At 44.6% G+C, this 17,140-nt stretch overlaps 1 protein-coding gene across 1 annotated transcript; it reads left to right on the top strand.

Moving 5' to 3' along the window:
* The first annotated feature begins 454 nt into the window (after positions 1-454).
* On the top strand, positions 455-1,404 carry LOC114698644 (olfactory receptor 2AT4). Its single transcript, XM_028877421.1, is given in 2 exon segments — positions 455-1,043; positions 1,046-1,404. Coding segments are annotated over 2 exon segments (948 nt in total).
* Positions 1,405-17,140: the final 15,736 nt, after the last annotated feature.

Below are 17,140 nucleotides of genomic sequence, written 5' to 3'. Positions count from 1 at the left end.
GTGTTGAAGAACTTGGTGTCAGAGATTCACCAACCTAACCCGCGTAGTGTGGAGTCTGAGATAAGCCCCAGAGGGAGTCATTCCAAAGCACATTCACGACAGTGATCCAATGACCAACCAACTGATTTTCCCACAGGAAGGCCGGGTGCTTGGGCCTGGCTTCTTCTCTTGCTTTGTAACCTAAACAATGTATGGCAACTTCTGTTTGGTAGACTGTTGACTGGTATTTGACAGATTTGGGGCTCAGACGGTAGAAGCCAATCTTACAGGCCACCACCAGTCCTCTGGAGTTGGTTATAAATAACTGTTTACATATACTATTTATATAAATAAATATATGAAAACAGATTAATTAAGGATAAACATTATGGAATGATTACAACAGAATTCTTTCTTTTTCTGGTTTTTAGATGTTCCAGTCGCCCATGACCCAGACCTCCAGTTCTGTTCCACTATGGAGGCTACAACCTGCAATGGATCGGTAGATGGTTCTACTGTCTTCTACCTGGTGGGCATCCCCTCTCTGCCAGAGCCCTTCTACCTTCCTGTGTTCTTCCTCTTCCTCCTCTTCTACCTGCTCATCCTGATGGGGAACACCCTGATCCTGGTGGCCGTGGTGACAGAGCCCAGCCTCCACAAGCCCATGTACTTCTTCCTAGTCAACCTCTCAGCCCTGGACATCCTTTTCACCACAACCACTGTCCCTAAGATGCTGTCGCTGTTCCTGCTGGGAGACCACTTCCTCACCTTCCCTTCCTGCTTACTGCAGATGTACCTCTTCCAAAGCTTCACATGTTCAGAAGCCTTTATCCTGGTGGTCATGGCCTATGACCGCTATGTGGCTATCTGCCGCCCTCTGCACTACCCCGTCCACATGACCCCACAGACGAACACTGCACTGGCAGCTAGTGCCTGGATCACCGCCCTCCTCCTGCCTGTCCCAGCAGTAGTAAAGACCTCTCAAATGGTATATAATAACATCGCCTACATCTACCATTGTTTCTGTGACCACCTGGCTCTGGTCCAGTCCTCCTGCTCAGACACCACCCCCAGACCCTCATGGGCTTCTGCATCGCCATGGTGGTGTCCTTCCTCCCTCTCCTCCTGGTGCTTCTCTCCTATGCCTGCATCCTGGCCTCAGTGCTTCGTATCAACTCCAGGGAAGGGCGTTCCAAAGCCTTCTCCACCTGCAGCTCCCACCTCCTGGTGGTGGGCACCTACTATTCATCCATTGCTGTAGCCTATGTGGCCTACAGGGCAGACCTGCCCCTGGACTTCCACATCATGGGCAATGTGGCCTATGCTATTCTCACACCAATCCTCAACCCTCTCATCTACACCCTGAGGAACAAGGATGTCAAAGCAGCCATTACCAAAATTGTTTATTTCAAAAGTGTGACGTGAATGTTCGGCCTCTTGATGCAGCTAACTCTACCCCTAGGACTCTAACTAGCCATGTTTAGCTCAGAGAAGAAGACTCTAAGTGGTCCAGTGCTCAGAGAAGAAACTCGATAAATACTGTAGAATGGTCAAATTAATGAGTGTAATGTTGTACAATAAAAATTCACTCAAGCAAATAGCCCTAACTTCTGTCTTTATAGCTTGGTTCAGGTTTCTTTCCTTTGTGCAATGAAATCATGTTAACCTTTATTTTTATAAGAATCTGAGGTTGCATAAAAATTTCACTACTGGATAATTCAAAAACATTTACTAAAGCAAAAAAATATGCATGGCAAGAAAAAATTCTATATAAGCAAAGTATATTTTAAAAATTTGAGGCTAAGAATCTAGGAACAACCTAGATGCCCCTCAATCAAAGAATGGATAAAGAAAATGTGGTACATTTACACAAAGGATTATTACTCAGCTGTAAAAAACAATGACATCATGTAATTTTCAGGCAAATGGATGGAACTAGGGGAAAAAAATCATCCTAGGTGAGGTAATGCAGCCCTAGAAAAACAAACATGGTATGTAAAATCACTCATAAGTGGATATTAGGTGTAAAGTAAAGGATAACCAGGCTACAATCCACAGTCCCAGGGAGGCTAGGTAACAAGGAGCGCCCAAAGGGGGTTGCATGGATTTCTCTGGGAAGGAGAAAAAAAGAGATCTCCTGGGTAAACTGGGGGCAGGGGTGGGGGGTGAACGTGAGGGATAGAGTTGGGCTGGCTGGGGGCTAGATAGAGAGGGGGAGTAATGAAAGAGATGTCTTCATTCAGGGTGCCAGGGAAACTCCCAGGAATCCACAAGGATGACCCCAGCTAAAGCTCCTAGCAATAACAGAGAGGGTGCCTGAACTGGCATCTCTTGTAATTGTCATCATAGAACCTTCATCCAGTAACTGATGGAAGCAGATGCGGAGATCCACAGCCAAGCACTGGGCCGAGTTCCAGGGGTCCTGTGAAGAGAGGGAGGAGGGATTGTAGAGCAGGGGTGTGTGTGTCAAGATCATGATGGGGAAACCCACAGAGACAGCTGACCCAAGCTTGTGGGAGCTCACAGACTCTAGACCAACAGCTAGGGAGCCTGCATGGGACCGACCTAGGCCCGCTGTGTGTCGGGGACAGTTGTGTAGTTTGGTCTGTTTGTGGGGCTCCTTGCAGTGGGAGCAGGACCTGGCACTTGAGCTGGCTTTGGGGAACCTATTCCTCATGCTGGGTTACATTGTCCAGCCTTGATGCAGGGGGAGAAGCTCGGTCCTGCCTCAACTTGATATGCCATGCTTTGTTGACTCCCTTTCTGAAGGGAGCCAAAAGAGGAGTGGATGGGAGAAGGGGCTGGAAGAGAGGGGAGGGGAGGGAGCAGGAGAGGGGGGAAGGGAAACTGTGATCAGGATGTTTGCATAAATGCAAAAAATGGATTAATAAAAAATTTTAAACAAGAAATTCACCTAGAGAACACAAACTAAAATAACTTGGAGGCTAGAACAATGGCTTAGTGTGTAAAACACTTGCCGTTCAATCATGAGGACCTGATTTCGGGTCACCAGAATCCACATAAATCCAGATGTGGTAGCACCATCTGGACTCTCAGCACCCCTACAGCAAGATGGGAAGTGGAAAAAAGAGAATTCCCAGAATCTCACAGAGCAGCTAGCCTAGAACATGCCACACACAGTGAACAAGAGGGGAGGACTGACATGTGACATTGTCCTCTGACCTCCACAGGCGAATGCCATGGGCATCTCTGTGCCTAACACCATACACAGAAACACAAAGATGCACACAGATCAAATACACACAGAGTTTTTACAAATCTGCATGGCAAAAAGACATCCTATCAGAAAAAATATAAGAGAAAAGACATACTACTGCCCTGGGGCTGTAGCTCAGCACAAAGGCAAGAATCACCCATTACGCTTAGCTTCTGATACAAAATGGTCATGTTTAGGTACAGCGAAAACTCTACATTTGTACTAGTCACTTTTCTTATAACTGTGATCAAAATACCCGACAGAAGAGCGTGAAGGGCAGATTCTCTTCCTTAGGATTTCGAAGACTCACTCCGTGTTGATTTGGCTCCATGCACATAGACAGAACAGACAGCAGTGGGAACATGTGGAGAACGAGGCTGTTCAACTCTTAACAGACAGGAAGCCACGCAGGAGAAGCATGAAAGGACCAAGACAAGACATGACCTTCAAAGACACACCTCCAGTGACCTACCTCCTCCAAACAGGAAGTTTCTAGAACTTCCCCAAACCAACATTAGCTAGGAGCCAAGAATTCACACACGAGCTGTGGGGCACATTTCAGATTCAGATCTAATAGGCCTCCAGTTACTGCCCATGAATTCGTTATTAATTTGAACATACAATGGAAAATTGGACCTGTACAAAAGCACCACATGATCAAGTAGAATAGATGTCATAATTAGGCTCAAACAGACCCAGAAGGCATAAGGTGCATGAGTAGGCAGTTCAGACTTCAGTGATATCCAGTCTCATGGTATTCATATTTTTCAACTAACTCTATCACCTCATGGGAAAAATCTCTAGAATCAAATCCTTTGGTGGGGGTGGACCTCAGGAAAGGAATTACAAGTCTTTCTTTAAAAATATGCTGAGGCTTTTAAAAAATGAACAAAGACCGCATTACAACCCACGCAGGAGGGTCTTGAGGGGCACCCACAAAATAAATGAGTGCTGTCAGTCGGCACAGTCTATTAGAGGGTCTCTGATTTTTCATCCAAGTTTAGCCTCCTGAAAAGTGAAATCCAAAGAGATAGGGGTGCATGTCTGTCTGCCAGCAATGGCTAGTGGCTTCATTAAGATATTTAGGACACTGGAAAGGACAGGGAGAAAGGATCGGTGAGCAACACAAGATCTAGACAAGAGTCACATTGGTAACCTCTCAGAATAGACAGTACCTGTAGGAGAAAATGCAGGCATGACCTGGCGGCCAGCCTACTTGGCATACCGCGCTTCTAAATAAGAAGCAGGGCACACCATGCTCCTGAGTATTCCCAGAAGCCGCAACACTGAAGTCTGAGGTAGCACAGTAACCAGCAGCTGGCTTGCCGACCAGTCTGCACTCTCCACATCTGCTTTAATGTGCTTCTTCCATGCAGAGACCCTGGTGGTCTGTGCAGGGTAAAAGATCCAAGCTCACAGCTGAGTTTGAAAACCCACCAATCCCTGAGTCTGCCCAAGCTCAGGACTTGAAATCCTACCAATCCCTATCCTGGAAATTTCCATCCTGGAAAGCTCCACCCCCAAGAAATCTATATAAAGCCTGCCTCCAGCTCAGATCTTTGCAGCTTCTTGCCCAAGCAGAGGCGGCCACCCTCTTGTGTCTTTCCCAGTGAATCTTATGTGAAGTTTGTTGTGCTGTGTGACTTTGTGGTATTCCTTGGCTCCTGACTACCAGGATACCTCTCCCCCTCAAGCTGCAACACTTGTATGGAGGAAACCTTTCCCCTCAGAGCTGTAACCCATACAGTATAAGTGCTCACTATCCAGTCCAAGGTTATGCTAACCAATCTCAGTCGCTAGACTTTCACTGTATAAGCAGTTGCTCACATGCGCTAAAGCAATTGCTGTTCCCATGAAACCGTCTCAGGAGTGGTTTATAGCTGCACCCTTTACCAACCCGCGGGCACCGCTGTCTTTTGGGGGGCACCCCAGTAACCATAGCAATTTGGTGCCCAAATGTAGGGCATGTGAGTACATAGGGTAAAGGCAGCCCCTGGTAGAAGAAACGGGCGGGTGGGGGAGGGGTGCAGAATGGGTAATTTGCCACCTGGCCAAGGAGCAGCTCAAATTCAGGTAGTAAAGTGTCTGCTAAAAGAGGAGTTAGAAAAGTTTTGGTCTGAGTTCTGCAGATAAATCCTTGGTTTTCTAAAGATGAGCTTTTTGATCTAGAGCTGTGGCAGAGAGCTTTGAGTAATACACGGAGACAGGAAGTTAGGATTGGACGTTCCTTGTCTGGATCTTTCTATCCCATTATTATGACTATAACTGGATGTCTAGGGGTGGGGTGGGGGCTATGGGTGGGGGCGGGGGAGTCATTAAGGGAGCAGCTTTTCTAGTAGCAGACAGAGATAAGGTCAGTGAAGAAGAAGAACAGGGAGGAAATCAAGATGGCGCTGACAAATTCTTGCTGCATCTGAAAGGACACTTCAGGCAAGAAGGAGGAAGTCAGTAAGTCATGGGAAGAGTGGTCCAGGTGAAGGCTGCTAGGCAACACCTTCTTCTTTATACCCTTGCTTGACTGCATTGCTTGAACACTGCACTCACTTAGCCGTGAGGAATCCCGGCTGCTGCTACATTTAGATCCTTTTCATGGCTTTGTGCTAGTAGTGATGATTGTTGGCCGAATGTGCAACCCAAAGTCTCGGCTTTTCCAGTGAAATCAAATTCTGCCCCACAGAGAACTTTAACATGGCATTCGCATGACCTTAAAACCATCCAGCAGTTGAGGGTGTGCTGAGATGACAGATGTCAGTCTCCACATGTAATGCAATTATTAGAATCCATAAGCATGAATTAAAACACACTGGAGGATTATAAACAGCTGGTTGGAAGTTGTTTGAGCCCTCAGGACTTTTTGATTTGGAAGGCACATTATTTCAATCAATGTGAACTTCAGGCTGAGAGAAATAGAAACTCAGGTGTAGCATTGAATGTGGAGATGTTACAGAGGGAAATCACATTCTCACCACCTGCTGAGCAGGCTTCTGGATCTCTTCAGTGTTTTAACCGAGTTTGTCTGTGTGCCCTCAGAGCTTGGAAGGTTGTGCCCTCCTCAAGGGACACAGCAAATTTCAAAGATTTAAGACAGGGACCTACTGAGCCTTTCTGGTGAGACTAAAGTTCTGTGGAATGGAAAGTACAGCATATTGAGGAGGTTGGCATGCTGGTGCACCCACTTGCTTATGATGGGAACACAGCAGAGCTACAGAGGGTCCAATAAAGAATGCCCCTGTGGATGATTGGATCCTGGCATCTCAAGAAATAGGGACTCAGATGTATACTGCCACTGTCTTTGTAGAGGCTCTTTGTGGTGATATTTTATTTGTGTTCTAACATATAAAGCTTGCCTAGGGATCAGAGGAAAAAGCCAGCCACTATATTAAACATAGAGGTCAGGCAGTGGTAGCACACACCTTTAATCCTAGAATGCAGGAGGCAGAGATTCATCCGGATCTCTGTGAGTTCAAGGCCATACTGGGAACAAAGCCAGGCGTGGTGGCACGCGCCATTAACCCCAGTACTAGTTAATCAGAGAGGTCTGGAGGTCTGTACAGATAGACAGGAAGTAATAGAGCTGGGTGGGAGGAGGAAGTGATGTAGCTGGGCAGAGAGAGGAAGTAAGATGGCAGGGCATAGAAAGGTATAGAGGCGTGGGTACACAGGAAGTAGCTCTCTTGGGCTGAGGATTTCCTAAGTGATAAGAACTTGTGGCTGGCTTGTTGTATCTGATCTTTCAGCTTTCACCCCAATATCTGGCTCCAGGTTTTTTATTAATAAGACCATTTAGCAATTTGTGTTACAGCTCTTGGGGCAGCCCTAAAGTCTAATGGCCCCTGTTGGTCCTGTGAACAAACTGGACATTTTAAGAGCAACTGCCCAATGCAGAAAAAGGGTACTTCCAAAGTCACCTACTAAATGTCCCAGATGTCCAACGGGCAAGCACTGGGTAAAAGATTGTGCTCTAAATATGGTAAGATAGACAGCTCCTGGTTCCTATAACCCCCCCCAACCTGGAAGCCCTCAGTCCCGCCCATAAGGATGGTCTTTTTGTTTGTTTGTTTGTTTGTTTTTCAAGGAGGATTTCTCTGTGTATCCCTGGCTGTCCTAGAACTCATTCTGTAGACCAGGCTGGCCTTGAACTCAGAGATCTGCCTGCCTCTGCCTCCCAAGCACTGGGATTAAAGGTGTGAGCCACCACCGCCCGGCAAAAATGGAGATTATTACATGACTTAAGAGTTATTAATTTACAAATGAAAAGATGACGTCTTTAAAGCCTGGTCTCCCACAAGGTACTGCCATCCATATTAATAAATATATTATAATCTTAGATATCAAAGGTTGCTTTCACTCTATCCCACTACAACAAGAGGATAGGGAAAGGTTTGCTCTTTCTGTACCTGTGCCAAGCAATGCATATCCCGCTCAGAGTTGGCAATGGAGAGTATTGCCTCAGGAATGAAAAAATAGTCCTACTATGTGTCAATGTTATGTATTTCAGGCTTTACATCGTTTGTTAAATGACCCCTCTGTCACATTTATTCATTATACGGATGATATTTTGCTTGCCCATTATGATTCTAACAAATTAGAGGAAGTTTTTCAACTAGCTCTGACCAGTTTAAACAATAGAGGTCTCAGAGTTGCCTCTGACAAAAATACAGCAAATTTTTTTTTTTTTTTTTTTTTTTAGGATGTAATGTTTTTTTTTTCTTTTTTTTTGTGATATATATTTTTTATTTTACAATACCATTCAGTTCTACATATCAGCCATGGGTTCCCTATTCTCCCCCCCCCCTCCCCTCCCCCAGCCCACCCTCCATTCCCACCTCCTCCAGGACAAGTCTCCCGAGGACTGTGATCAACTTGGTAGACTCAGTCAGGAGGTCAGTCCTTCTCCAGACTAAGCCAAGTGTCCTGCATAAGTTCCTGGTTTCAAACAGCAACTCATGCAATGAGCACAGGACTTGGTCCACTGCCTAGATGCCTCCAAACTGATCAAGCAATCAACTGTCTCACCTATTCAGAGGCCTGATCCAGCTGGGAGCCCTCAGCCTTTGGTTCATAGTTCATGTGTTTCATTCATTTGGCTATTTTTTTTTCAATATATATATAGCCTTTATGGATCTATGGGTTGTGGTCTGATTGTTCATTTTATATCTAGAATCACCAATGAGTGAGTACATACATAACTGTCTTTCTGGTTTGGTTACCTCACTCAGGATGATTTTTTCTAGTTCATCATTTGCCTGCAAATTTCATGCTTTCATTGTTTTTCTCTGCTGAGTAGTACTCATTGTGTATATGTACACATTTTTTTCATCCATTCTTCCGTTGATGGGCATCTAGGTTGTTTCCAGGTTCTGGCTATTACAAATAGTGCTGCTATGAACATAGCTGAGCATGTATCTTTATGGTATGTATCAGCATTCTTGGGTATATGCCAAGAGTGGTATGGCTGGGTCTTGAGGTAGTTCGATTCCTAATTTTCTGAGAAACCGCCATACTGATTTCCACAGTGGTTGTACAAGTTTACATTCCACCAACAGTGGAGGAGTGTTCCCTTTGCTCCACATCCTCTCCAACATTGGTTGTCATTGGTGTTTTTGATCTTAGCCATTCTAACAGGTGTAAGGTGGTATCTCAGAGTCGTTTTGATTTGCATTTCTCTGATGATTAAGGATGTTGAGCATTTCTTTAAATGTCTTTCAGCATTTGTAGTTCTTGTTTTGTGAATTCTCTGTTTAGCTCTTTAGCCATTTTTTAATTGGACTGTTCAGTGCTTTGATGTCTAGTTTCTTGAGTTCTTTATATATTGTGGAGATCAATCTTGTCAGATGTGGGGTTGGTGAAGATCTTTCCCGATCTGTTGGCTGTCTTTTTGTCTTATTGACTGTGTCTTTTGCCCTGCAAAAGCTTCTCAGTTTTGAGAGGTCCCATTTATTAATGGTTGTGCTCAGGTCTGTGCTGTCGGTGTTTTATTTAGGAAATGGTCTCCAGTGCAATGCGTTCAAGAGTGCTTCCTATTTTCTTTTCTATTAAGTTTAGTGTAACTGGATTTATGTTTAGGTCTTTGATCCACTTGGACTTGAGTTTTGTGCATGGTGACAGATATGGATCTATTTGTAATCTTTTACATATTGACATCCAGTTATGCCAGCACCATTTGTTGAAGATACTTTCTTTGTTCCATTGTATAGTTTTGGCTCCTTTGTCAAAAACCAGGTGTTCATATGTGCATGGATTAATGTCAGGGTCTTCAATTCGATTCCATTGGTCCGTATGTCGGTTTTTATACCAGTACAAGCTGTTTTTATTACTATAGCTCTATAGTAGAGTTTGAGGTCCAGGATGGTGATGCTCAAGGTTGCTTTATCGTATAGGATTCTTTTAGCTATCCTGGTCTTTTGTTTTTCCATATAAAGTTGAGTATTTTTCTTTCCAAGTCTGTGAAGAATTGTGTTGGGATTTTGATGGGGATTGCATTGAATCTGTAGATTGCTTTTGGTAAGATTGCCATTTTTACTATGTTAATCCTACCTACCCATGAGCATGGGAGATCCTTCCATTTTCTGATATCTTCTTCAATTTCTTTCTTTAGGGATTTAAAGTTCTTATCAAAAAGGTCTTTCACTTGTTTAGTTAGTGTTATCCCAAGGTATTTTATATTATTTGTGGCTATTGTAAAGGGTGATGTTTCTCTGACTTCTTTCTCAGCCCTTTTATCATTTGTGTATAGGAGGGCTACTGATTTTTTTGAGTTGATCTTGTATCCTGCCACTTTACTGAAGGAGTTTATCAGCTGTAGAAGTTCCCTGGTAGAGTTTTTGGGGTCACTTATAATACAGCAAATTTTGCCTTTTAATCTTCTGGAATCCCTTATAAATTTACACATGGTATCTGTAAACCCTCCTCAATTTCAAATTTCTAATCAAATCACGCTAGGTGCTCTTCAAAAGCCATTGGGAGACATTAATTGAATCAGGCCATTTCTATAGGTCACTACTGGTGATTTGCTTGCCCTCTTTCAGACACTAGAAGGGGACCAGACCCTTTCTCAGTGACATTCATAGATCGCAGAGCTCTATTGTCTCCAAGCAAGGTTAAGGAGTCACTAAATGCACTAAAACTATCCTGATGAGATCCCACCAAGGAACTGATTGCCCATTTGACAGATACTTATCCTGTTCCCAGTAGACTACTGTTTCAAAACCCAAACCATACTATTGAATGGGTCCATTTGTCCTCAAATTTCCCTTCAAAGATTATGACATATGACACAGTTGGCTGTGTTATGTATCTTGTTAAGACAGATGAGACACAGAGCGGTTCACATAACTACTGTGGAGCTGGATATTGTAATTGGACCTTTCAATAAACATATAACTGATAAATGATTCTCTTTATAGTAGTCACTCTTCGTTCCAAGCTAATATTTTTGGTTTCCCAGGAAGATTGGATAATCACTATCCTCCATGGAAGCCAATACATGTTTCAAGATAAACCACTGAAAAGAGCTTTTCTCCTGTCAGTTCAAACCCTGTACCTATATTGGATATAATATTCACTAATGCTATTCCCATGGAGGAATGACTTGTGTGATATTCAATACTGCTACTCAAGAGTTTAAAATTTGGAAGGCTGTACCAGGGAGAGCTTCCTCACAACATTTAGAGTTAAAAATTGTGCTCATAGCCATGAAACACAATCCTCGGCTATTAACCTGTATACTGACAGTATTTACTGTGCACTCATAGCCATGAAACACAATCCTCGGCTATTACCCTGCACATTGACAGTGTTTCCTGTGCTCAGCTTACTCCTGGATTACCTGCTGCATTCATAAAGACTAAAATTACATCTTCCCATGACTTCTATATTTTAGCTTTGCCAGCTTTATTACAACGGCAACACCATCCTATCTTTGTATCACATATCAGAGCCCGTATTCCTCTTCTGGGGATGCCAAATAAAGGAAATGCTCCTGCTGATGAGGCATCATGGTCTCTAGTGGCCTCCCTCTGGCAGGACTCGGTGACTATGCACAATCACTTTCATCAGTCTGTAAGGTCCTTAAGAACCCCCTTTCCGGCTTTAACTCATCATCAAAAACATCGAAACAGATTGAGGATGTAATGCCCTGTGCTCCCTTTCTCCCTTCAGGACCTCTGCAGCCAGAGGTCAATCCCTGGGGGCTAAAGTCACTGGCATTATGGCAAATGGATGTCATGCATATTGCTTCATTTTGTAGGCAAAATTCAAGTCACAGTAGACACTTACTTACTTTCACCTTCTTATGGCCACACCATTGACAGGGGAGAAGGCCTCTCATGTATACTACAAGAACAGATTATGGTCCTGTGTATCTCTCCTCTGCCTCTAAATAATTTCATCTCCAATGGAAAACTCAACATATTACTGGTATTTCTTAATAATCCCCCAGTGAAGCTGTAGTGGAGAGAGCAGACAACTCAAAGAACAAATTGATAAATACAAAGGGGGGCTATAGGTCTGAATAAGGCTCACCCTCAACATCTTATTGATATGGCATTAGTTACTTTAAAGTTTTTGAGAAGAGATGACAAGGAAAATACTATAGCTCATAAACATTGGGCCCCTTTGTCAGGGCCTACGAGACTACCTCTGGTGACCTGGAAAAATGTAAGAACAGGCAAATGGCAATCACCAGCCCCATTACTTACCACTGGGAGAGGTTTCCCTTGTGTCTTCCCAGAAAATGGACCACAGCCCATCTGGATCCTGGTCTGGCTCTCCAGACCCTGGACAGCTGACACCAGCAATGAAGCATGAAATTGAGCAGCTGCAAGAGATGGGGGCAAGCAACTATCCTGCGCATATGTCTGCTTGTCAGCACTGAACAGTAACTGGGCACTGGTACCCAGCCCTCCTGCATTGACTCTATTGACAGCACTGAACAGTACTGGGCACTAGTACCCAACCCTCCTGCATTGACTCTAATGTCAGCACTGAACAGTACTGGGCACTAGTACCCAACCTTCCCTTGTCATCGGGTGGATGTCAGAGGACCTTGTCCTCAGCTGTTTGCTAATGATGCCAACCTATTTCCTGATATGCATCCTATAAGGGAAAATTCTAAAATTCAGAATGACACCATCCCTGTGCCCAGATACCCTCTTTGCTTTCATAACTCTTATAATCTAGTTACCTATGCTGTTATCTCTTCAGCTGTAATATACTGGCTGGCATACTCCGCTTGTTGATTAGGAGGCTCTGCTCTCAGGAAAGCAAAATGATAGAGGGGGAACTGTAGGAGAAAATGCAGGCATGCCCTGGTGGCCAGCCTACTTGGCATACTGAGCTTCTAAATAAGAAGCATGGCACACTACGCTCCTGAGTATTCCCAGAAGTCAGAACCCTGAAGTCTGAAGTAGTGTGAGTAGCTGGTAGCTGGCCTGCGAATGAGTCTGCACTCCCCATGGCTCCTTCTGTGTGCCTCTTCTGCATAGACATTGGTGGTATGAGCGCTCCTATCCAGTCCGAGGAAGTGTGCTGATCAATCACAGTCACCAGGCTTCCACTATATAAGTGGATGCTCACGTACAGTAAAGCAGGTGCTGTTCCCTGACACCATCTCTAGAGTGGTTTATCTCTTTGCCCTTTACTGGCCCATGGGCATTGCTGTCTTGTCTGGGGATGCACCAGCAATGACAGCAAATAATTGTGAATGTATTTGTGTCCCATGTGACTGTTGTTTTCAACCAAAAGTTTCCATATATTTATTAAGACAGTTCCTTTAACTTCAGCATTCCACCAATCATCATCTGTGTCCTGTTGCACATCAGGGAAGTTTCTGAGATGTGTCAGGGCATGCTTCATCTGTGGAAGAACTAGAGTTCAAATAATCTCTTCAGAAGTCTGAGGACCTGGGCAGCCATCCATTAGGGCCTTGCCTTTCTTGTTCTCCATGGCGAAACTTCTGTTAAAAAAAAAGCTGTGACTTTTTTTTTTTTTTAAATATGATTTGCAAGCTAGAAAACTGTACCAGAGGGAACGTGAAACATTGGCTGCCTCTTTCATAGTCAGCTCTGAGGCAGGACTGAGGTCAGAGAAGTAATACCCGTGTTGGCTGCTATTGGCTTTGGTTTAAGCATCTTGATTCTGTGTGTTCACCATTCAACAAATAGAACCACAAGGTGCAGACTGTTCATTCCTCAACACGGTGATGTTTAAACCATATAAACTGCCTTCATGAGCAAGTCTATCAATGCACATCCCAAGCACGAACTTTCCTATCCTAGAAGAGAGGTAGATACCTCCACCCTGTCGGTTATCTTCATGCTACCAATCAGTTCTTTGGTCTAGATTGATAGCAAGTGAGACTATTTAATGATGCTATTGATGGGTAAGAAAGGGCCATCTGGGGAGACTTCAAATCCCCTACTTTCTTTTTCAAACATCTTACTATTACACAGGAATTAACTTTCTAGCCCAAATCTCACAGATACAAAGGACCTTTCTGTGGGTACTCACGGCTAAAACCTCATCTACATCAGCACTAAAACAAACCTTAAAGATGGGAAAGTTCCCTAAACAGAAGCTCTGGCTTCTAGGATTTGTTTTGACATCAACCCCAAACAGTACAACAGCATGATCTAATCTGGTGACGATCACCATTGGTGCATGCGGGTGGAACTGCCTCACGGAGTGCCAAACAGCACCTGGCACTTTGGCATCGGCATGCTGGAAGGTCTTCAGGATGTCTCTTGGAAAAGAAGTTGCAGGGGATTATGAACTTCCTAGCCTTTTACAGCAGCTCATCTCCCTCCTCCTCACATTCCTCAGGCGATATTTGCTGTTTACCAGTCTCTGATTGTGCAGATATCCTTCCACTCCCGGCTCTTGGCATGCTGGAATTCAACTCTCTTTTAATGTTTCTTTTGTTTTGTCGTTTTAAAATCCAGGGTCTCATGAGGTAGCCCAGACTGGTCTGGAACTCCTGATCCTCTGGCCTCCACCTCCCAAGCGCTGGGATTACAGGCTTTGCACCACAACACTCAGCTTAGATGTTTATCTTTCCAGAACTTGTTTCCACTGGCATTTCCATTGTTTCTTTTGGAAGCAACGGGCCGGCTACTCTCATATCAATGACTTTCTTATCTTCATCTGTATCCACCCAAAGAGCTTCTTCTAAGAGAAAAAGTATCTTTTGCTTCATTCTCCACTTCAGAGTCCTCCACGTGTCCAGAGAGTTGGACCCATAGCCCCCACAGCTGTCTTCATCATCTTCTGTAGATGTAACCGGCTTTCTCTTTTACATGGTTCTGTGTTTCTTATTTAATAAGACGGTTGGTTACATCTACAGTCTTCCTCATGACCACAGAGCAGGCATTGCCCATGGCCCCTGGCTGGCTTCTCCTCCTCAGGTGATTCCACAGCAGGAGCCAGCTATCTGGTGCCACCAATGCTGGCACCTGCTCCACCCTCTGTGACTTCTAAAGGTACCCATGGGAGAAAAATGTTCAGGAACAACATCTCAATGTTTATACAGGAGATGTTGGCACCCATGTTCATGCAAACAACTGTAATTAAACACAAAAACAAAACAGAAAACAAGAACAACCAAAAAAGGCACGAAAATAAGAGGGGGACTTGTTGGGAGAAAGAAGGGGAACAGTGTGAGTGGGGAGGGAGTGAAAGGGGGTAATGGGAGATGAAAATGACTAAAATACATTTTATGAAATGTGTGTATGAAATTGTGAAAGAATAAAGAAACAGAATTTTTAAAGAGTCGTGAATAAAAGGCCCCAGTGGTATGGAGAGAAGCTGAACATGGGTCCATCGAGGCTGATCCAGTTCATCTTCTGCTAAGAACCCCAAATGCCAACAACAAAGGCTGACACTGCACACAGGATGATGAATGACCAGCACTCAAGGGAACCAGTCAGCTGTGAATGATGCCGGATCCCTTTCATCATGAAGGGGCACTATTTATCTCTACAGAATGCAAAGCCATTCTGAACATGGGTTTCCCTTCTTGCTCACAGTGTGTCTACCACCATCGCCTGTGTATTTAATAAGTGCCTTAAGTGTGAGTCACTTCTCGTAACCATGACAAAATGACCGATAAAGTCAATCTAAGGGTCGATTTGGGTTCCCCGCTTTAGAGGCTTTATGCTGTGGTTGTTTGGTTTGGTTTCTACGGGCTTGTGTCAAGGCACAGTAAAGCTGTTCACCTCATGGTGGACATGAACAGAAGTACAGGATGTGCCTCCACTTCCTAGTTTATATCACTTTCCAACAGCATCATCAAATTATGACTCCACTGATGAATAAATCCACCCAGGAGGTGAGAGCTGTCATATCCAATCACTTCCCCAAATCACATTGACTGGCAGTCAAGCCTTTAACACATGAGCCTTCTGGAAATAGTTCCTACGCAAACCATAATAACTTACTCATCACAAGGACTTCCTGTGTGACCTTGCTTTTGACAAAGGCGCACAATTCATAGCAAGAGAAGTGAGGCCGGTGGCAAGTCCCGTGCACATAAGAGTCCCAGATCTTACAATACAGCCCATCCATCAGAAGGGAGCGGCTGTATTGAAGGGACCGATACCAGAGTGAAGACTCAGCTTGGCTAACTGGCAACAGCTGGAAGGTGTACAGGTACTGCCTGATAAGCTAAACCCATGCTCTTAACAAACAGCCAGTAGGCACGGCAGTTTCTGGTTTGTACAGAATGTACAGGTCTAGGATGTGAGGTAGGAAATAGGAGGGCGCTCACTAGCCCTGAGAACCAAAAATATTTTCTCCCTTCCCCTCAGTTTTAGATTCTGTTTCTCTAAACACTATGAGTTCTAAGAATGCTCACCTCTACCAAGGTTAGCATAATAATGTCACTGGCCTGGAAGCTGAGATTGTCATGAGCAATTGGGAGAGCTCAGGCCACTGAATCATTAAGCTAAGAAAAATACAACTAATACAGCTTACCCTGAAGAGGAAAGAAAGAGGAAGGGCAACTATTTCTGCACCCAGAGGCTTCTGCAAAGGCAGATTTCTATTCCTACGGCCATGATGAAAGTTAACGGAGGCCAGCAAGCCAAGGCAGGAGGGATTTCATATTTAATGGCCCCAGATCACTCACTCTTGGGCAGCATGCAATCCTGCTACTGTGGTCAAGGCCCCAGGCAAGACATAAAGCTTTGGGTCAGAGAACTAACTCTGCCTTCAGTCATCACTGTTAAAATGAACAAGTCATTTCACTTCCTAGGTCCCATCGTCCTTCCTTTGAACTTCCTGTCATGTCCTGTGGTAACTTCCTGTCTCTTCTGTTGTGAGGACCAGATGAGATCATGAGAACAAAGGCTGTATCATTAGTGTAAAACTCTGGCCCTTGAGGGTTGTTAGTGACAATCTTCTCATTATCGGCGAAGCCCGGGGCAAATCTGGCCTCCCTGGGATGGATGTTGTAGGAGATGTCAGCAAGTAATTTCCTGGGAGCACAGGGTTTGGTACAAGGGAAGAGACACCTGGAAGAAAGCACCCAGGAGACCAGGCTGGAAAGAGAGGGCTGAGGGTTTAATGAGCTCAAGCTCAGCCCAGTCTGCAACTTCTCCTGAGGCCTGTCGTGGAGAACCACAGCAGACATCACCATGGACCAGATCCAACAGGTAATCATTGCTAGGGATGGAGACATGCAGAGAGCTGTCAAGTAAAGAGACAGGGACTGGGGCCCAGGGGCTGTAGACTTGGGCCAGAAAGACTGAGTATGTAAAGAAGGACACCCACAGGATCCAAGATCACTGAACACACACGAGCTGTAGGATCCTGGACTGGATATGCTGCCAGATGAAGGCAAGGAGGTGTACCCACAGGTACCCCCAGACCATCCGAACCTGGGCCCTCCCACAGCGAGACAAGGCAGGTAACAGCAGGAGTCATGGGGAAACCCAGCAAATGGTTTGG

Source organism: Peromyscus leucopus, chromosome 1, assembly GCF_004664715.2.
Source record: "Peromyscus leucopus breed LL Stock chromosome 1, UCI_PerLeu_2.1, whole genome shotgun sequence".
NCBI classification, from domain to species: Eukaryota; Metazoa; Chordata; class Mammalia; order Rodentia; family Cricetidae; genus Peromyscus; species Peromyscus leucopus.
The sequence above is the reverse complement of the archived record's forward strand: the minus strand, read 5'-3'. Positions and strand labels throughout refer to the sequence as shown.